This window comes from Emiliania huxleyi (assembly GCF_000372725.1).
Source record: "Emiliania huxleyi CCMP1516 unplaced genomic scaffold EMIHUscaffold_408, whole genome shotgun sequence".
NCBI lineage: Eukaryota > Haptophyta > Isochrysidales > Noelaerhabdaceae > Emiliania > Emiliania huxleyi.
This window is the reverse complement of record NW_005198914.1, coordinates 1-19,810: the sequence shown is the minus strand read 5'-3', so window position 1 is coordinate 19,810 and position 19,810 is coordinate 1. Positions and strand designations below refer to the sequence as shown.

Genomic DNA, 19,810 nt, shown 5'->3' with positions numbered 1-19,810 from the left:
GACCCGCGCCTCCGGACCTCCTCGCCTATTGGTTCCCTTCCTTTTGCCGCGACAGGCGACTTGGGCTTCGACAACACGGACCCGTTTGTCACCTCAAAGGAGGAGGCGGGCCCGGATCAGTGGATCGAGTCGGGGCCGCACCTGATGATGTTCCCAAAGGCACGCCCGCCAACCCCCCTCCCCCCCTCCCCCTCCCCCTCCCCCGCCTCTCCCCCCTCCCGCGGGGCCCGAGCCTTTCCCTGCGCGCCCTCAGGACCCAGCGGCCTTGAGCGACGCCTTCACCTCCGACTTCTCGCTCGGCGAGCCCTACACCATGTTTCCGGGCACAGACTTCGCGCACTTGATGATCCCCGCCTCGGGCTACTACGGCGAGGAGACGACGCTCTCGCCGGAGGAGCTGCTCGACCTGCTCATGTCGCCGCCCTACATCTACATCCTCGCCGCCCTCGTGCTGCTCCTTGCCTCGGGCCCGCTAGCGGGCGGGCGCGACGGCAGCAAGGCTGGAACGCAGCTCGCGTGAGACATGGCCGCTGCCGAGTCCGCGGTAGCTCAGGGGTCCACTCTTGAGCAGCGCAGCTCGCGCATCGCAGGGCTCGACAGCTTCACTTACGGCAGCGCGTCGTCGCGCGAGGTCGCCTGGGGAGCAGCCTTTCGAGTTCGCGCGGATTTCGTGAACTCCGAACTCGAACGAACGCAGCCGGCGGGGCCCAGCCCGAACCTCGAAAGTGAACGGACCGCCACGGCTGTGGAAGGCGCGAACTGCGAAAACGGACGAACGTTAGTGAACTCCCCTCGAACTTAGGGGAAAAAAGTAATATATCTTTACTTCCAAAACCCGGACGTGCCTCCACCGGCACGCCGCTTCCGACAGGGTGATGGAAGGTTCGACGCACCCCCGGACTGGGCAGAGAGATCCCAGGGTAAAGACGCTGGGCACTCCACCCCGCCCCCACTTGCCCTGACTACACAGGATAGCGTGCCCCGACAAACGGCGACACATAGCGGGGGACTTAGGAAAAAGAAAATCATCGAACTTCGTTCGTTCGGCGTGCAGTTCAGCCACGACGCACGAGCCGCGCTGCGGAGACGCGGTCTGGCCCTCAATCTCAGGGTGCCCATATACACAGGCGGCACTAGCACAGTTCTGTCGGTCCGCGACAGTCTGCAATCTAGCGGACTGCGGGCGCGACTACCCCGGTGCGTGCGCCGCCGCCCGCCGCGGACCATTGAAAAGGGGGAGGGGGGGGGGGGGCGCTCAGCCTCGACGCCTCCTTGCGCTCACGCCTTCGCGTACTTGGCGTGGTTTTTGCGCATGTACTTATGAAGGCGCTGTGAGCAGGGCCGCCCTGTGGTGCCTGGGCGCCGTGCGTGCTGACTGGCGAGTAGAATGGGGGAGACGGGGGCTCCCCGAGGCGTCCAGGCGTACTAGGCCTCTAGTAGGCAACCAGGGACTTCGTACAGGCCTGCAGAGCCAAAAAATAAATATTGCGGTTCGTTCGCGGTTCGTTCGCAGTTCAGACGAACTTCCCTGGGATTCCTCGGCCTGCGGGTGTGAAACGAGTCGGGGGGGGGAGGAGAAAAGAAAAGAGGGCAGGCTCGAGTTCACGAACTAGTTTGAGGGTTCGGGCACCCAAAGGGCGAACGATCGAACCGATGCAGCGAACCAAGGGGATGCAGTCCACTCCGAAACCGAACGAACCGCGAGTTCTCCGAACCAGTTCACGAACCAGTTCGCCAGAGAGTTCGAACTCGAAAGGCTGCTGGGGAGTGTAGCGGGGCGTGTGTGTGTGTGTGTGTGTGTGTGTGTGTGTGTGTGTGTGTGTGTGTGTGTGTGTGTGTGTGTGTGTGTGTGTGTGTGTGTGTGTGTGAGTGTGTGTGTGTGTGTGTGTGTGTGTGTGTGTGTGTGTGTGTGTGTGTGTGTGTGTGTGTGTGTGTGTGTGTGTGTGTGACTGTGACAAGGGACCATCGGTTTGTATTATTAACAACGAGCGAAGGGACGTCCGCCGCAATTCGGACAATGCTCTTTCCCACGCCCGCCACATGACGCCCACCGCCGCCGCGTCGGTCGGCGCGCGCCGACGCCGACCATCACCACCGACCGACGGCTCGCACGGCCGTGCGGTGAGCAAAAATTTGGGTCGCTGCGCGCCTGCCGGATGCTCTGCGACGTCTGGACGCTCGCCAGAAACGCCAGGAAGCTTGCCTTCCACCCCTGGGCCCGAGGGCGAACGGCAGTGGTCAGCAGCCTCTGCGACGCTCCGATCGGCTCCTCGACCTCATCGCCTCCGACGAGCCAGCATGGCTCGTCGCTCGACGGCAGCCTGCTCAGTATGCTCTTGGCATTCTGTACAGCCTCGCCAGGCTCTCTGAGACGGCCTGCAGGGCCGGCGCGGACCGCCTCGGGCGCGATGGCCCTCCTCAGTACCTACCTCTTCGATGCCTGTCGGCTCTCCAACCTCGTCGCCGGCGGCAGGCCCGCATGGCGCGCTGCTCGATGGCAGCCTGCTCAGTACGCCTTGGACAGTGACTTCTGCCTCGCTGCTCTTACTGCAGCCGCCTCCGGGGCCGGCGCCGGCCGCCTCGCTTCGCCAGTGCTGTCTACGCCTGTGACACGCGTGTCGGCTCGCCGCCCGCGTCGCGCCGCGGCGGGCCCGCATGGCTCGCCGCTCGTCGGGAGCGTTCCCAGCAGGCTGTGCAGGGCAGTCTGCCTCACTCAGGGCGCCGCCGCCGCTGCGCGGGGCCGGCGCTGCTGCCGTGAACACTCCCGCCGTGTACGTCACCATCGCCTCTCTTCGTCGCCGATCTCGCCGACGCCGCTCGCCGCTCGCCGCCGCCCTGCCCTGCCCAGCCCAGCCCTCGCACAAACAAACCAACACACACACACACACACATACACACACACATACACACACACACAACACACCCTGCCCCAACCTCGAGCGCCCCGCGCCTCCCGCCTCACGCCCTGCGCCTCACGCCGCGCGTCCCACGCACGCCCCGCGCCCCGCGCCCCCTCACCTCGCGCCTCACGCCTCCCTCCCCACCCTCTCAGGCATTTCTCCTCCCTGCTGCTCGCCGACTCCTCCTCCCCCCGCATGACCGACGACTACCCGTCCTTCGGCCGACTCCTCCCTCTTCGGCGCCAACGTCTACTACCGGGGGACCGTCGCCCTCGGGCGTACTGGAATGATCCCAGCGGCACACGTCTACGAGGGAGGACTCCGAACGGCCGCACATGCCTGGCATGTCGGCTAACTAGGTAGGTCATTGACCTCCCCCCGCTTGTCCACCCGGCGTGAGGGGCGGGAGCGCAGCCATTCCAACGGCTGGAGAGTTTCTGAACGGCCGTGCATGCATCTGCATGCCGGCTTACTAAGAATGTCCCTCGCTCCTGCTCCTCTCTCGGAAGACGCGCGCCGGCCTGGGGGACTCGCTTGCGATCCCGCTCCAGCCAGAGGCCGCGAGAGGCGCGTGGGACGGTGTACGCTCTGGGGCTCGGCCCCAAGTGCACTGGCCTCGCGTCTCGAGGGGAGGACGGCTCGTAACTGAGGTCCTGCGGAGACAGTCGTCCTCCCCTCAACCCGACGAGAGTGGGCGGGCAGTCCCCGTGGCTGCAGTCGCGCTTCCGAGCCGACTCCGCCCCTCTCTCCACCCGGCCATTCTAACGGCCAGGCCGCTCGCTTAAGGCTGATTGGCTAGACGAGCGGTCTACCCCCAACGGGGCCGACTGGCACAACGAGGAGAGGTCATCCGGATGTGGCGGGACGCCGTCGGGCACCTGGTTGTCACCTGGTTGCTCTCCTCCGCCAGACAGCCCCTCCCGACGGGGACGCCATCACCCTCGCCCAGGGATCTACAACGCTGTCTTAAGGTCCGACAGGTTCGGCACCGGGCACCGCCTCGGTATACAAAATGCGCCTGCGGGCGGACCCTCACAGATCACAGATCACAACGACGCATACAACACCGCGACCCGGGGGATGCCCCGCGCGCCTGACCCAGGCGCGGAAACGAATCTGCGAGGCGTGGCCGCTCATGCGGCCCGATGGGGAGGAGGGGAAGACGTAGGGCGTGCTTGCGCGCCTTTCCGACGCCCCTCCAACCCACCCGCGCTAGGTCTCGGGGGACGAAGGGGTCACACCCGACGACCTCGGGAACTAGCCGGGGCAGTCGGAGAAGGGGCAACTCCGTGCACTGACGGTCGGCCGTCAGAAAACACGCCTCCGTGGCTCGGGTTACACCAATCCTCGCTACCCAACGCGGCCAAAGGATATCCACCTCGAGAACCTCGAGAACACCTCGAGACCTCGAGATTTTTAGGAGGTCCTGCAAGTCCCTGCTGATAATCGCGGTGGATAATACCACCTTGGCGAGCCACAACAGGTCCGCGATCGCCTCGGTGAGATTCCCAGGAGGATGATGAACATGCTGGGTCGCAAAAGCGCCTACGCCGGCCCTCGCGTCGGCCGCTTCGAGCTCGGACGCGAGCTCGGCACCGGCGGCTACGGCCGAGTCCTCGCCGCCATCGACCCAAAGGTTGGAGAGGTGAGCCCGCCCGGCACCGCCTCCCACCACCACCAGCTGCCGCGCCGCCCAGCCAAGCGATTGCTCCTGCGCAGCCGTGCGTCACACCTCCCGCCGCCATTCCGCTATGCGAGCAGCGAGTAGACACGGAGATCGGCAGGCTTACCTTCGAGACCTTGAGCGAAGGTCTATCGAAGCACATATCAAAAGATCACCTCTCAACGACCCCCTCCCGCTCCCCAGGTGGTCGCCGCCAAGGCGATCGACACGCAGGGCTCAATGGACCGCAAGCGCGCGATCGCGCACGAGATCCGGATGTTGCGCCGCCTCAACCACGGCAACGTGATCGGGCTGCGCGGGTACGAGGAGGTTGGCACCACGTGCTACATATTCATGGAGCTGGCCTCCAAGGGCGACCTCTTCGAGGTTGTGCTCGCGCGAGGCGCCCTCACAGAGTGCGAGGCGAGCTCCTGCGCCCGCGGCGGCAGAGTCGGCAAAGAGCCTTCTCGGAACTGTCCCGGAACCTTCCCCGCAGGCCAAGCCGATCTTCGCGCAGACGATGGCCGCGGTGGCGCATCTGCACGAGCGGGGCGTGGTGCATCGCGACATCAAGCTCGAGAATATCGTCCTCACCGCCGATGGCGACGCTAAGCTGTGCGACTTTGGCCTCGCGCACGCCTACGAGAAGGCAGAGCCGAGGGCAGCGCCGTCCCACATCTCCCCATATCTCCCCATATCTCTCCATATCTCCCCATAGGCAGCCGAGGGCAGCGCCATCCCGTACATCCGCGCGCCCTTGACGCGCGTCTGCGGCTCCGAGTCGTACATGGCGCCCGAGGTGCGATCTCCCCCATATCTCTCCACATACTCCCATATCTCCCCCTATCTCCCCATATCTCCAAGTCGTACATGGCGCCCGCGCTGCGGCATTTCCCTGCTCCCGATCTCGGCGGATCTCGGCGAATCTTTGCCGAGCAGCAGGGCCGTGCCTACCGCAGGTCCCACTCCGCCGCGGCTACGACGGCCTCGCCGCCGACGTCTGGTCGAGCGGCGTCGTCCTCTTCGGGATGCTTTCGGGCTCCTTCCCCTTCGACGCCGCCGCCGTGTCCGACTGGCGGTACAAACGTGTCCTCGACGCGTGCACCGCCGACCCCTCCACCTCGGTCGTGCATACCGTCTTCGGCTGCTTCGAGCGCCCATGCCCCTTCTCGGGCCAGGCGGTCGCGCTGATCGACGCGCTGCTGCGCCCGTCGCCGCCAGAGCGCTGCACTGCCGCCGCCGCGCGGCAGATGGAGTGGGTGCGCTTGCCTCCCCTGCAGCTGAAGAAGCTGCTGCGCAAGGCTGCCATGGTCACGTTCGCGTTCACCGGCTTCGCGGCGCGGCGCGCGGTGCTGCCCTCCACAGCGGACCCCGGCATCATGGCCTTCGAGCAGCTCCGGATCGCCTCCGCCTCGAAGCTTCACTCCACCACCTTCATCCTCGCCAACGGAAAGCTGCTAGACACGCCCTCGCCCCGCTGCGGGCGGCGGAGCGTCAAGGCGCCGCCCGCCGCGCCCGTCCAAAAGCCGCCGCCGCAGCCGCACGACCAGCCTCGCCGCCGCCGCGCCGGTGGCGGCGGCGTGGCGGACGAGGCGCTCACTCTCGACGAGCGCGTCGCTGCTGCGCGCTCGAGCGCCCCTCTGAAGGCTCGGGCCCGCGGAGATGCTAAAGTCACGCACTCACACACACACACACACACACACACACACACACACGCACGCACGCACACACACACACACACACACACACACACACACACACACACACACACACACACACACACACACACACACACACACACACACACACACACACACACAGAGAGGGACAGTGCACACACACACTCACTCACTCACACCGCTCACCCACGCGCACCGGGCCTTGCACTTTTAATGCCGTGGGGCTCCTGACGTGGAGTCGCGAGGGCTGCCCTGGCCCTCGCCCCGCCACCTCGTGAGTGTGCCTACCCATCCTTACCTACCCCCCACCCCCCTCCCTCAGGCGCGGCCGAAGCGAGGCCGGTCTTCGAACCGCGGGAGGGCGTCGCTCACGCAGTACCTGATGCCGACCCGCCGGAGACCGAGCCCGGAGGAGGAGGAGGAGCCGGGGGCGGAGCCGGCCGGGGACGCTGCCGCGCGGAGGGGCGGGGAGCAGCAGCAGCAGCAGCAGCAGCAGCAGCAGCAGCAGCAGCAGCAGCAGCAGCAGCAGCAGCAGCAGCCCTGCCGTATGGCGGCGCATGCGCTCGCCCAGCCCTGCGCGTGAGGCGCGAGGTGCGGGCGAGGAGCAGGGAGACCGGGGTCTACGCCGGTAGGTCGGGTCGGACACCGTGAGCGAAGCCCGCCGCATCGCCGCGTGCACAACGTAGAGCTAGGTGCGCGGGAGACGGCATGTCGCGCCCAGCGGATGGTGAGCGGCGGCGAATGTGTTCATTGCGGATTGCTCGCATGCGTGCATGTGTCGCATCGACGGCGGGGGGAGTGGAGCTGTCAAGTTGTAGGTCGGACCATGGGGGGGGCGGTGTATGCCATCTCGAGTCTGTCATGCACATTCTCGCGTTGGCCGTTGCGCTTCACGTCTCGACCAATGTGTTCATGTGAATCAAAACGCTAGTGTGAGACGGGACTCTTCGCGTCCACCCCTTTTTATTCCTTACACAAAACAAAAACAAAAATAAACAAATTGTTATTAACAAATACACACAACTCACAAGTCGCAACCCCCCGGACCCAGGACGCACAAAAACTCCACAAGCCGCACGACAGACAGTCGAGAAGGGAGAGCGGAGAGACAACAACGACATGCGAATATGGAGACTTTGGGGCGATGCGTATCTCGGTGCAGCGCCGCCTGGGTCTCCCCCTCGACATGGCCTGCCAGGCTGCGGCGGCGGGCAAGAAAGACTCGAAACAAGAAGACCCAAGACGAGTCTCGGCGATGCTGCTGTCAATGTTCCGCAGCATCAGACACAAGTACACGCTTCGACGCCTCATCCTCGCCCTACGCGCCGCGTGGGGCACCGCTGTGCGAATCGAGCCGCCAAACCACCTCGGTCAGAGTTACAACAACCCAACCCGACGTGGATATCAGGATATGCGGACAACATTGGCAGGGGCGGCAGGCACTATTGCGGAGATGTCAAGATGGGTGCCCCCAGCAGCAACGGGGAGCACGCGGTCGGGGGAAGGGCTGGTGTCGACATTTAGACTGAGAACTTGGAGTGCAGTTCGCGATTGATTGATGGGAAGGCGAAACACAGTCCGACCAACGACTGGGACACCAACGCGGTATGGGTGGACGCTAGACGGGCGATGACGGTCACACAGGAGCGACACACAGAACCACAAGACAAGACACTCAGCCGAACTGACTGCCACACATCCTGAGCGAACTTCCCTAGTCACCCGCGGCCGGACTCCATCCGGCACGCGTCGCTGGGCGCTCAGAGCTGCGTCCCCTGCTCGCCACCCCGACGCCGAAGGCGCCCGAGCGAACGACAGGCGGCACGCGAAGACTGGTTGCAATCCCGCCGACCGCCAGGCCGCGGGATGATGCGTGCGTGGTCTTGTAGTGGTCTCGGAGTTCGCGTTGGGACGTTTTTCTTCATTCACTAGTTTGGCCGGTATTCGCGGCATACACGCCTACTCCCACCGGTGCCGGTACCTCCATGGGCGGCGAGGAGCTGCCACCCTTCAAGGCGGCGCACAAAGGCCACTCCCTCCTGCGCTGCCTCGGCGGCCGCCGCTCTATCCCTCGCTTCGCGGCCAACGTCGCCGCTATCTGCTGCCTCATCGTGATTGTGGGCGAGCCTCACCCTCTCTCCCTGTCGCCCACCACCGCGCGTGCCTTTGCACATCGCATCTTCCGGAGACCGCGTGACGTATACGGGCCCACCAAGCTCGCAGTGCGGCGCTGCAGCTCAGACCACGCAATCGCCTCGGCACCAGTCTGCGCCTCGTCTGGCAACCGCCTCTCCCCGAATGACCGCACCGCAGGCGTGCACCACATCAAGCACGAGGCAAGACTGGCCAGCGGCCTCCCTCGACCGCCCTCCTCGCCCGGCCGCGCCGACCTCTTCCACATCGGCACTCCGTCTTAGATAGATGCGGAGACAAGTCATGTCGTCTTCCGACTAGCTCTCGGAAGGACATGTCTGGTGGGGTGAATTCGGAATGCAGGTTTTCCGACTGGCTCTCGAGAGGACACGCGGCCAGCATTCGTAGCCCTAGAGCTCAAGCGAGCTCTGAACACACTGCAGCTGAAACCCTGCAGAGCACCGCGTACTCGCATTCCCGGAGCCTTCTCAGAACCGCCCCGGAACCTGCCACGAACTGTCTCCACCCTTCTCGAATCTTCCAGCAGGCGCTCCGGGCAAAAACTACTTCTTCTGGCAGGAGCCAGACGTGCTCTACCCGCCGCCGCCGCAGCCGGTCGCACTGTCGCCGCCGCCGCCGACGCGCGAAGTCGTGGCCATTCGTCTCGCGGTCCGAGATACAGCCGAGATACAGCCGAGATACAGCCGAGATGCAGCCGAGATGTAGCCGAGATGCAGCCGACTCGCGAGGTTGTGGCCACGCGTCTCCCGGGCGGCGATGCCTCGGTGCGGCTGTGAACGGCGTCTCTGCGCTGTGAACAGGTCCCTGGCGGCGATGCGTCGGCGCCGGTTGAGCTGCGGCTGAGGCTGCTGCCCCTAGAAGCGGAACACGCCGTCTTTTATTCCAGCCAGGAGACACGGACTCCGCTGTGTTCGGCCGTACTCGGCTGCACTCACTGCATTCGGAGCCCCGTGGGTTCACACGGTGCTCTGAAAGCACTGCACAAGACCGTCCTCCCGCCCCGAGGCTGGTGTGATCAGCACGTACCTTAAGGTAGGCTCTGTGGGTTCACGAGCTGCTCTGAATACACTGCACAGCACCGTCCTCCCGCCCCGAAGTGGCTCTTCCCGCCCTGATAGGCTGTTGCCCGAGCACTCGGCGAGCAGCGTCGCGTTTGTGCGGCACGCGGCGGAGCAAGGCAGCACCGGTGTGTGTGTGTGAACAGCGCCTCTTCACAGCTTGGCTGTGAACAGGCACGCGGCGGAGCACGGCTGCACGGGCAACCTGTACCGGTCGGAGAAGGACTTTCTGGTGCAGGTCTGCTTGCCCACGCGCACCGGGCCTTGCACGTTGAATGCCATGCCAGCTCTTGCTTGTGTCTGGGCGTGGAGATGTGCGAGGGCTGCCCCCCCTTGCCCCAGCGTGCGTGGAGAAGTTTACCTGACCCTACCTCACTTTGTCTTACCTTCCTGGTGCAGGTCTGCTCGTCCACGCGCACCGGGCGTTGCACTTCCAATGCCGTGGGGAATGCCGTGTGGGGCTCCTGTCTTTCAGACGTGGAGTCGCGAGGGCTAGGCTGGCCCTGTCCCCACCGCCACCTCGTGTGTGTGGAGAAGTGTACCTTCCCTTCCTTGCAGGGTCGGATCGACTGCGGCGGGGGCACGCCGGGCAAGCCTCCAGCGCCAAAGGTGGAGTGAAGGGAGGCTGTCTCCCGCTCGCGCGCTGTGGACCGGCGTCTCTTCACGGCTGCGTGCTGTGAACAGGTGGAGAAGGGAGGCTGTCCCGACGGCGTGCCTCCGCCCACCGACCGAAAGCGGTTCGCCTAGATGCCTTGCTCTTCCGGCTAGCTCTCGGAAGGACGCCTCGCGCTTCCGGCTAGCTCTCGGAAGGAAGATGCCTCGCTCTTCCGGCTAGCTCTCGGAAGGAAGATGCCTCGCTCTTCCGGCTAGCTCTCGGAAGGAAGATGCCTCGCTCTTCCGGCTAGCTCTCGGAAGGAAGATGCCTCGCTCTTCCGTTAGCTCTCGGAAGGAGGCAGGTCTGGTGGTGAATGCGGAGTGCACGAGTCGTGAACCGACACGCTGCCGGCATTCGCAGCCCTAGATCTCACGCGAGCTCGCAGTTCACCGCAGCTGTGAACACACCACCCGGCCGAACGCAAATGAGGATTGGCGGGGAGCGGCTGTGCGCTGTGAACGGCGCCCCTTCACGGCTCTGGCTGTGAACAGGTGCCCTTCGCACGACCCGAAGTGCGGCTGCCACGGCCCTCTGATGGGCAAGGGGATGGTGGGGTGGGCGGCGGGCGGCGGCGGGCGGCGACGTCTTAGGAGCAATGCCATTCATGCGTGGCGTATTGGTTGACTCAGGTGGGCGGGCGGCAGCGCGGGGCCGGACTTTTTTGTGTACAGCGCCCACATGGACCCCGCAAGGTGCGCCGGCGGCTGAGCTCGGAAAATCTCGGTCAATCTCGGCGAATGCCGGGCTAGTCACGGCTAATTATTACCCCCCGAGGTGCGCCGTCGGTGGGTGCGTGGCGACGCACTGGTCGCACGACCACACTGTCTGGGCTGAGGTGGCCGGCAGCGTGCAGGAGGCGCCGACCGCTGCAAACAGCGCCTCTTCACACAGCCGCGTCTGTGAACAGGTCGCGGACGACGAGACGTGGGCTGCCATCGGCAAGCTGTACGCGCTGCCCGTGCGGAAGGGCGGGATGACCTTCTTTGCGAAGGAGGTCCCGATCTCCGTGGGGTGGGCGTGAGAGCCTCGCGGGCCCAGTCGGCGCCTCCAGCAGCGGTATGACGGTGTAAGCGGCGCAGTGAGGATTGATGGTGTGGTTCTATTACTTATTCGGAGTTTGCTTTCCTAGCGATTGATCCCGAGGCTGGCGTCAAGATACATTGTCGACCACCCCGAGGGAGAGTTCTGGTCGCGAACACTCACTCCAGGCTCCCCACAACGTGATGCCGAGGAGAAGGAAAGGGAAGAGGCAGAGAGACGCCTCGAAGCGGGGAGAGGCAGAACGACGAGAGCGATGGGGATGACACTCAAAACGACCCACTGCGAGCTCGAAGGCGAAGGCCAGCGCAGGAAACGCGGTGATAGGAACGACGATGCGGCGAGCGCCGGAGGGAAGCGACGACAGCGAGGGGACGAGGACGGCGAGCAGAGAGGAGAACAGACGGCGAGCGGCGCACGCGAGGGCGACCACGCAGGAGAAAACAGACGGGACGAGGGGAAGGAAACGCGGCCCGCCAGGAAGCGAAGGCAGACGGCAAGATACGTCGCCGGACCAGCGACAGGAAGCGCAGGAAAACAAAAAGAACAAGACCAGGAGCATGGAGACGAGGGAAGGCGCGAGGCGCTCCGCCGACAAGCAGCAGAGGCGGCGGCGAAAGTAACGACGGCCATGCTAACGACGGGCGGCACGGTGGAAGGGGCGAAGGTAGGCCCCTCTAGCATAGCGGAAGGGGAACTCGGCCTACTGGCGACGAGGAGGCTAGAGAAATTTGAGGTGTGTAGCATCTCTCTGCCAGGGGCCCCTCCACTCGCCTGCACCTGCTCGAACCCTGAGCACTGTGCGGCGTTGCACGCTCGAGGTCGTGCATGATGTAGTAATTATTGTCTTGAGTAATGCGCGTCTCTCGACAGAGAGCGCTAGCCTCTACCCCTTCGGTCCGTCGAATCTCGGCGCGGCAGATGCGACGCCGAGACTGACGAAACCTCCCTGGTGGTGGGCTGCTGAGCCTCCCCCACACACGAGAACACCACTGGGACACCCATGACACACTAGAACAGGTATGCCACGAGGCGGGATGAGACTAGACGTCTCGGACGAGACTCGTCACTCGACGGAAACCTAAATCGTGAACATCGGGTTGCTGCGCGGCGGGTCAACCCCATTATGCGCAGTCATCCAGATGTCAACTGCACCTCAGACAGTCGCCGGCGTGGGCGGGAGGGGCGACTGTATCTGAAGGCGCGGTAGCGGTAGACGGGCAAGCCACAGCTGGCAAGATGTCGATCGCCATAGACCTTGCTCGAGCCGCGGCGGGGCCGTGAAAGTGGAGCGTGTCAGGATCGTTGGCTCGGCTGTGAACTGACCTCGCTGTGAATGTGACCGCCGTCACAGACACTATTGTCCATGAATGGTAAGACTGAGAGTAGAGTAGAATCGGGTCGAGCGACCGGCCCAGTCGACCGTCCCCTCCCCTCAGCAGAGCGGGCGAGAATCCTAAAGGATTCACGCCTCCTCTGCCAGGGGCCCCTCCACTCGCCTGCACCTGCTCGAACCCTGAGCACTGTGCGGCGTTGCACGCTCGAGGTCGTGCATGATGTAGTAATTATTGTCTTGAGTAATGCGCGTCTCTCGACAGAGAGCGCTAGCCTCTACCCCTTCGGTCCGTCGAATCTCGGCGCGGCAGATGCGACGCCGAGACTGACGAAACCTCCCTGGTGGTGGGCTGCTGAGCCTCCCCCACGCTCGGCCTTTGATGTGGTATGTTGGAAGGTCGACGCCCGGAACGGCCTAAGCTCAGCTGAACCCCACGCATAGACCTCCTTGAATCACAGTCAAAGATAAGGGCAACTGGCGGTTGGGTCGCTGACGTCGCACGACCATGCGCCCGAGCGACCGATCGTGATTATTGACCGATCTCGCAACTGTCCCAGCGAGTAGTCCGGTGCTCCGGTAAAACCCCCCCGCCCCCGCCGTAGCGATGACGATGAGGAAATAGCACCCGACGCGAGTCGGGCCTACACTCGCTTGGGTGGCAAGCACGCCACAGTTGCACTCATCAACAGTGTCAAACACCGTTGCCACTGTCGACGAAACGATAGCAGCTGCCGACCTGATTGCTGCTTCGTCGTGACCAAAATTTTAACTGAACGAGTTGAAGATCCTGCCCATACGGACTGCTGCTTCGACGTCGAAGAGCACTCTCCAACCGTCGTCAATCGACCACTGTTGCCCCATCGACGACATCGGCCGAAATCATCATGCGTCGCGCGAGGCAACTGAAAGATTGACCACGAGTGGATCGATCAACCTGCCCATCTGGCGTGCGCCCAGAGCTGGTCCTGGTAGCAGCCAGTGGATCTCTCTGAATCTGAATCGAGCGTGAGACTAGTCAAGCATCTACTCAAAGACCCTACACAGAAAGAGGCGAGTGAGGGACGCTCTCGGCGGATCTCTGGCCAGCCTCGGCCGATCTTGGCACACCTCGGCCAATCTCGGCCAATCTCGGCAAATCTCGGCCAATCTCGGCCACAGGCCCGAGTCCCTAGTGTCGCCGGAGCAGTAGCTCCCTTTTTCGTAACAGGAACAGTTTTTTTCAACCGACGACGAGCGACGACCCTCGTGCCTCGGGATCAGACAAACGAGGGAGCAAGCTGTGCAAGATGGTGACGTCAAAGGTAAAGCGTAAATGGCGGACTTGATCGTGACAAGACCTGGACAAGACTCACCGTGTGTGTGTGTGTGTGTGTGTGAAACCGCCAATGGCAGTTATCCGTTAGCGGACGTCGCCGCGGCTCGCCTCTGCCGTGGCGGCTGCTGCGCGCTCGCGGCGGCGCCGCTCTCTCGCGAGACGGCTGGCGACGCGGCTCGCGGCCGACGTACGCTGCGCTCGTCAGACCGCCCGCGGCGTGGCGTGCGCGGCGCTGCGCGCCGCTCTGCGAGCGCTTCTGCGCTGCTGTCACCATGCAGTGCCTCTCTCTGGTGCTGCTTCTGGTGGTGATGGTGCTGCTGGTGCAGATGCTGCTGCTGGCGCGGCGCGGCTCTGCGACTCGGCTCGACAAGCGCGTCGCGAGCATCTGGCACGGCGGGCGGCGTCGGGCAGGTGCGCTTCTCTCTCGGGTGGTGGTGGTGGTGGTGCTGCTGCTGCTGGTGGTGCAGATGCTCCTGCTGGTGCGGCGCGGCTCTCCGACTCGACTCGAGGCGCGCGTCGCGGCAGTCTGACGCGGCGGGCGGCGTCGCGGGCGGCAGCGGTGGCGGCTCGCGGGTGGAGGTGGAGGCTGGAGGCTGTGGTGGACTTTGAGTTTATTTCATGATGGACTACGAGGACCGGGGGTCAACCGGGAGGCAGGGGGTCAACCAGGCGACGGAGGACCGTGGGCCATCGCGGGGACGGCCCGCCGGAGGCGAGCTCGATAGATCCGGATGGTCTTCACGCCGGTGGGAGGCACCGAGGCGTCTTGGACGCTCAGCTCTACCTTAACCCCTAAACGGCTGTGGTTCCCATATGGGAACTTCGCCCAATTCTGTGAAAGAGATGCCAGTCCCGTGCCCAGTGTTGTGTGAAAGAGAAAACCGGTCGGCTAAGGAGCGAAGTCGGCCGATCCGGCGACCCGCTTTGACGGCCCGGGTGCTGTGCCGCCTACCACCAGCCGCTTGACTCCGGAGTCGCATCTCGGAGAGAGAATCTAAGATTCCTTCAGATTCCCTAGATTCCCGCAGCACCCTTCGGTAGAGAATGAAGCGCAAGGCAAAACAACGACCTGCGCCCGATCCTCGCTCTGGGCTTGTTGGGAGGTACCTTGGCGTGCCGTGCAGCTTCTTCAACGTAAACGTCGAGGGTGCTCGCTACTTGGCGCGAGTCAAGAGCTTGCACAAGTCTCAAAAGTCCATGCTCTGGATCAAGTTCAACCAGGGCGGCTACGGCGAGGACGCCTTCGCGCCTCTGGCAGTGGTGAAGCAGTGGCTCATATCCGACGACGAGGCGCTCGATCCCAAGTCAGACTGGTACGAGGACCCAGACGAGAGCGACGACGACTCGGACGTGGAGGATGGGGACGAGGCGGAGGGTGGTGCAAACGCGAGGCGAGCGCCAGCCGCACGCCGGCGTGTCGATGAGCCTCGCGGCTCGGTCAAAGGCAGCCGATGGCAGCCGGCGGAGGCGCGGAAAACGCCCCACGCCGTCGACAACATCGTCTGGAGAAAGGCCACCGGCGCCGTCCCAAGCCACAAGCCAAAGGTCTTCGCGCGGAAGCTGCCACCCGGTGTGTCGGAGGGGCTGCAGCAGCCGCTGCCTAACCACGGACCGATCAATGTCGAGCTGTTCAACCGGCAGTGGGACATTCGATGCTGGGAGCTCGTCTCGAAATACAGCAAACAGCGCGTCCGCGACCTGAAGATTGGAACCGTGGACGCCGTCTCGCGCAAGCCGAAGATGAAGAATCGCGCCGACGGCAGCAAGGGGAAGCAGCGCAAGGCACCTTCTATGTCGGTGCCCTTCCTGATCCGACTGCACGTCATCATCACGGCGATGTCCATTTGCCGCCTGCCCGCCCGCAAGTACTACTGGCGCAAGGGCAAGTTCGTCGGCTGCCCCGGCATCTCTGTCATCATGTCGGAGAACGACTTTGCGCAGGGCATCCGCTGCCTCTACGACTGCGATCCATCGAAGCTGGTTCCCCGTGGCGACATGACGCAGCCGCCGCCTGTGGGCTACGACAAGATGGCGAAGACGTCCGAGCTGAACGAGCTCGTGATGGAGAACACGCTCAACGCGGTGTGCCCGAAGAAGACGCTGTCGGACGATGAGGCGTCGGCCGAGTGGCGGGGCAAGAACGGCGAGGGCGTCGTGGTCTCCTTCAACAAGGACAAGCCAGCCAAGTGGGCGCAGCGCAACCAGTGCTTCAACGGCCTCGACGGCTCGCGTGTGGTGTGGCACGTCCTCAACTGCCCTCGGCGTGTGGCGGCGGAGCACGGCGAGACGTATAAGTCGACGCTTGGCCTCGCCGCGAAGCTGCACGCAAAGTACGGCGAGGGCTTCGTGATTGGCCAGGACTCGCTGTACAACTCGCCGGTGGTGGTCGTCGACGGGGCGAAGAAGTTCAAATTCAACTTCTTCGGCACCGCCGGGTGGAACCGCCGCGGCATGGTCGAGGACGCCGACGAGCCGGCGGACACGCGCGGGTCGTGCGTCTCCTACTACGCGACGGTTGACGGCGTCCCGCTCACGGCGACGTACATGCGCGACAACAAGATCGTCCGGTTCTTGTCGTCGGCGCACGGCGTGCCCACCGCGGTCAACGGCAGCAAGAAACCGCGCTGGAATAAGTCCGAACGCAAGTACGAGGAGGTTTACATGCCGCCTGTCAAGTCCAACTACGATGCGGGCAAGGTGGGCACCGACCTGTTCGGCCAGTACATGGAGCTGCTGGACACTACGTTCAAGTCTTTTCACCCGTGGATGGTCCACCACCTTTGGCTGTGGTTCGGATGTTTTGTCAACGTGCATTGCTGGCGAAACAGGTTCATCGATGAGGGCGTCCGTAGGCTCGCAGGTGCGAAAAAGACGACGCTCATCGAAGACACGTTGCAGACGATGGAGGAGCTGCTTCAGATGGCGGACCGGCTAGAGCGGGAGGGGGCCGCTCGCTCAAAGAAGCGGAAGAGCAGGCCCGACCCGCAGGCGCCGGTGCGCAAGTCGCCACGGCGTGATCCGGTCGTCAGCCGCTTGGGTTCACCGACCCGCCACGTGCCCGTCACGTTCACTGAGAAGGGCAGGTGCAGGTGGTGCCGCAAGCTGATCTACTCCGGGTGCGGCCACCCTGGCTGCGGCCACATGCACGAAGGCACGTGCTGGATGAAGGCCCACTCGAACGACCCAAAGATCCGTGCGAAGCTGAAGGCGCTGTCCTTCCAGCCAGAGATCGCCGATGGCACACAGGCGCGACGCGCCCCGCGATAGAGAGACCGTCACAATCCCGCTCTGCGCCTTCGGTGGCAGGCGGTGGCAAGGGAATGGGGAGACGATACGCCGTGCAATCCGGCAGAGAGTTGTCTTTCGGCAGCACGGGGGGTGAGAGCGTTTGGCGTGGTCGATGGTGCACCGCCGTCACGGTCACACGCACACACACGCCGCGCGCGCACACCACACACACACACACCCATCCTGATCGCGCCGTGCGCTTGGGGGGCCCTCAGGTGTGCATCCGCAAGGTGAAGCGGACGCGCAAGCCCAAGCGGAAGTTGCGCTACAACGAGGAGGAGGGCGGCGCCGGGGCCGACGCCGACGCCGAGGAGGAGGACGACGACGGTGATGGCGACGATGACGCTCCGGCTCCGCCCGCCAAGCGCCGCAGCACCCGCGCGCAGCAGCAGCGCCAGGGCGCGCGGTGAGACCTCTCGCCGACGCTTGAACCGGCTTTGCTGCACTCTGCGACGCTGCGGTACGTGTGTACCTGTCTAGTAGTGACCGGTGGAGTGAGCGGCGGGCGTGATGTCACCGGTTGAGTGCCAGTGTGCGTGCAGAATCGGCGATCGCTGCCCCCGTCTGGCCTGTCCTGGCGGCGACGGACGTGTTTGAGGGAGATTTCGAGGTGACGTCTTTGCCGTCCCTAGCCTCCAAGTGTCACTAAGTAATGTGCAACACCCTCCCTACGCATGCTGGGGTGCTGGGCGGGCGAATAGACGCGCGAGAAGCCCTCTCAAAAATCGACCCCTCGGACCCCGTTTTTAGCTAGCCGTTTAGGGGTTAAGCTCCTGAGGGGCGCGTGGTTCTCACCACGTAGTAAGACTATAGCCCACCACAGACACCCTCCCTCTCCACACGTGTGCACACTCCCTCACCCTCTCCTCTCTCCTCTCTCTCTCTCTCTCCTCTCCTCTCCTTGTCTGCTGTCTGCCTGACTCAGGCGCAATCTGCCGATGCGAGATTGTGTGTGGGCTGCTCCTAGGGGGCCCTGTGCGATCCGACGGGTAGGGGGGCTGTGCCCGGGCGGTGTCCGGTGTGGAGTCCCCTTCTGATCCCGCCTGTGGTGTTGGGTGTGAGGTTGTGGCGGCTTCGATCCCAAGGGGGGGAGCTGATCCCACTCGTAACCAACTCTCAGGGGCAGTAGGTGGGCGAGCTTCAGGCGCGCCCATCTCGATCGACAAGGCGTCGCTACGCGCGGTCTTCCGCGGGGGGAGCTTCGTCGACGGGTGCGGGAGCGCGGCGCAGCCAGTGCCGTGGCGATGCCTCCGGCTGTTTGCGGCGGGCGGCTTGCTGCTCGCTGCATGGCGAAAAACTCGTCTCGCCACACGCCAAGGGCTTATGCTCTGGCGAGACGTGAGGCGCATGCGCCCAGGAGGGGAGGGCGCATGCGTAACGACGCTGCTAGAGATGCCTTTCGGGGCCCAGAGACAAAACTTCTGTGATGCCATGCGTGACCTAGTAGTGTCCCCAGCTACGGGCGTGTCCACGTTTGGAGCCAGGTGTGGTGTGGGCGCGAGAATAGCTCCGCCGTTCATGGAGGCAACCGATGCGAGTCGACTGGTGTGTGTCGTCGTGGTTTCGTATCAAGAATACTCACTCACTCACACAAGACTCACCTACGCGGACCGTAGCGCTAATCAGCCGGACCTACGCGGGGGGTATCACGCCGCCCACGGCGCCGCGCTATCGCGGCGCCCCGCAGTCTACACGCCTCAGACGCACCCCTGAACGTGCCATGGGCGCGCAGATACACCGCAGCGCCGAGGAGAATCCACACCTGGCCGGTCCCGAGCCCCGTCCTGGGCCTCCAGGTGGCCGAAGATCGGCGTTCGGGCGGGATGAACTTGTCGGAAATGGAGCAAACATGGCGCGGCTCGCCGCTCGCGGTACCGGGTGAGCCTGGATAGGGCAAAATCTAGGGTGAATACGAGGGACAGAGGTCGCAAGTTTGTCGCGCAAGTTTGCGCGGCGTGGCGCTGCCCCGCTGCCGAGGGCGCCACCAACCCGTGGCGGCGGCATTTCCAGCCCAAATTGGGCGTTCCGTGCGCCTTGCCGGCGAGAGTGGACGGGCTGTGCATCGTGGGGGGGGTGGGTGGGAGGGAGGTGGTCGTGTGCCTACTTTGTCGGCCGCGCGCGAGGAGAATTCTGGGTGTGAGGCGCGCAGGAGGCGAGGGTGGGCGCGCCGGCGGTCGAGCCGCCGAACAATTCGACGTGGCGCAGCTCCGTGCCGGCGGGGACGACCAAGCACATGATGTCGGCGGCGGTCGCGCGACGAGCGAGAGCCGCAGGGGCCCTCTGTGGAGCAGGCGCGCGAAAGCAGCGATGAGTGGCGCTTCGATCAGCCACCTGTGGGCGGCCACCGGGGTGACGGTCAAGCGCGGCCAGGGTTGGATCCGGTGCGTCTCGTATCACTGGTGGGCTGGGCGTGCAGCAGCCGCGCTCAAAAAGAGGGAAAAAAAGCGACAACTGTTCTGACTGTCAGCTTTCTCGACGCACCGTGCTCGGCCTCGCTGAAAAGCTGGCTGGTGGTCGCGCGCAGCGCGTCGGCGCGGCTCCGACTGGTTGGGCACCTCGGCTGGGTCCATCGGCAAGAGGCCCGCGCCGTCGGCCAGCCCCGCGAGCGCATGGGCGGCCGGCGCTGAGCGGAGGACGGCGGCGAGATCTCGAAATCTTCGCACGAAAATCACAAGGCGCCAAGGGGGGGGTCCGAATAAGATACATCATAGAGATGAGGCGAGA

At 64.4% G+C, this 19,810-nt stretch overlaps 5 protein-coding genes across 5 annotated transcripts in view; all 5 read left to right on the top strand.

The window, feature by feature from the left end:
* Positions 1-1,038, top strand: part of EMIHUDRAFT_458976 (hypothetical protein) — a 3,139-nt gene extending 2,101 nt beyond the window's left edge. The window contains exons 2-4 of the mRNA XM_005769888.1: positions 56-159; positions 254-802; positions 1,015-1,038. Of these exons, the coding sequence (XP_005769945.1) occupies positions 56-159; positions 254-520 (371 nt within the window). The 3' untranslated portion in view covers positions 521-802; positions 1,015-1,038. The remainder of the gene's footprint in view (positions 1-55; positions 160-253; positions 803-1,014) is intronic.
* A 3,322-nt stretch (positions 1,039-4,360) lies between these two features.
* EMIHUDRAFT_445212 (hypothetical protein) lies at positions 4,361-7,227 on the top strand. Its single transcript, XM_005769887.1, has 7 exons — positions 4,361-4,545; positions 4,768-4,986; positions 5,060-5,212; positions 5,282-5,362; positions 5,523-6,209; positions 6,565-6,753; positions 6,781-7,227. Exons 1-7 carry the CDS (start codon positions 4,417-4,419, stop codon positions 6,823-6,825), a joined length of 1,503 nt encoding a protein of 500 aa, XP_005769944.1. The 5' UTR covers positions 4,361-4,416; the 3' UTR covers positions 6,826-7,227.
* Positions 7,228-7,386: 159 nt separating this feature from the next.
* Positions 7,387-11,130, top strand: EMIHUDRAFT_118556 (hypothetical protein; the record flags this gene model as incomplete). The annotated part of the gene is made up of 9 exons (XM_005769886.1): positions 7,387-7,612; positions 8,923-8,998; positions 9,629-9,692; positions 10,013-10,063; positions 10,139-10,191; positions 10,601-10,663; positions 10,739-10,801; positions 10,884-10,944; positions 11,017-11,130. 9 exons carry the CDS (start codon positions 7,387-7,389, stop codon positions 11,128-11,130), a joined length of 771 nt encoding a protein of 256 aa, XP_005769943.1.
* A 3,712-nt stretch (positions 11,131-14,842) lies between these two features.
* EMIHUDRAFT_244057 (hypothetical protein) lies at positions 14,843-17,065 on the top strand (the record flags this gene model as incomplete). The annotated part of the gene is made up of 1 exon (XM_005769885.1): positions 14,843-17,065. The coding sequence occupies one exon, from the start codon at positions 14,843-14,845 to the stop codon at positions 17,063-17,065; it is 2,223 nt and encodes a 740-aa protein (XP_005769942.1).
* Positions 17,066-17,145: 80 nt separating this feature from the next.
* Positions 17,146-17,753, top strand: EMIHUDRAFT_445211 (hypothetical protein; the record flags this gene model as incomplete). Its single annotated transcript, XM_005769884.1, has 1 exon — positions 17,146-17,753. A coding segment is annotated over one exon (351 nt), but the record flags the coding sequence as incomplete, so codon positions are not given.
* Positions 17,754-19,810: the final 2,057 nt, after the last annotated feature.

Excerpts from the sequence above, each read along its gene's own strand:
- EMIHUDRAFT_445212 (XM_005769887.1), top strand. The coding sequence starts at position 4,417 with ATGATGAACATGCTGGGTCGCAAAAGCGCCTACGCCGGCCCTCGCGTC. Across the intron at positions 5,213-5,281 it reads TCGCGCACGCCTACGAGAAG|GCAGCCGAGGGCAGCGCCAT; the intron begins GCAGAGCCGAGG and ends ATCTCCCCATAG. Across the intron at positions 6,210-6,564 it reads GCTCGAGCGCCCCTCTGAAG|GCGCGGCCGAAGCGAGGCCG; the intron begins GCTCGGGCCCGC and ends CCCCTCCCTCAG.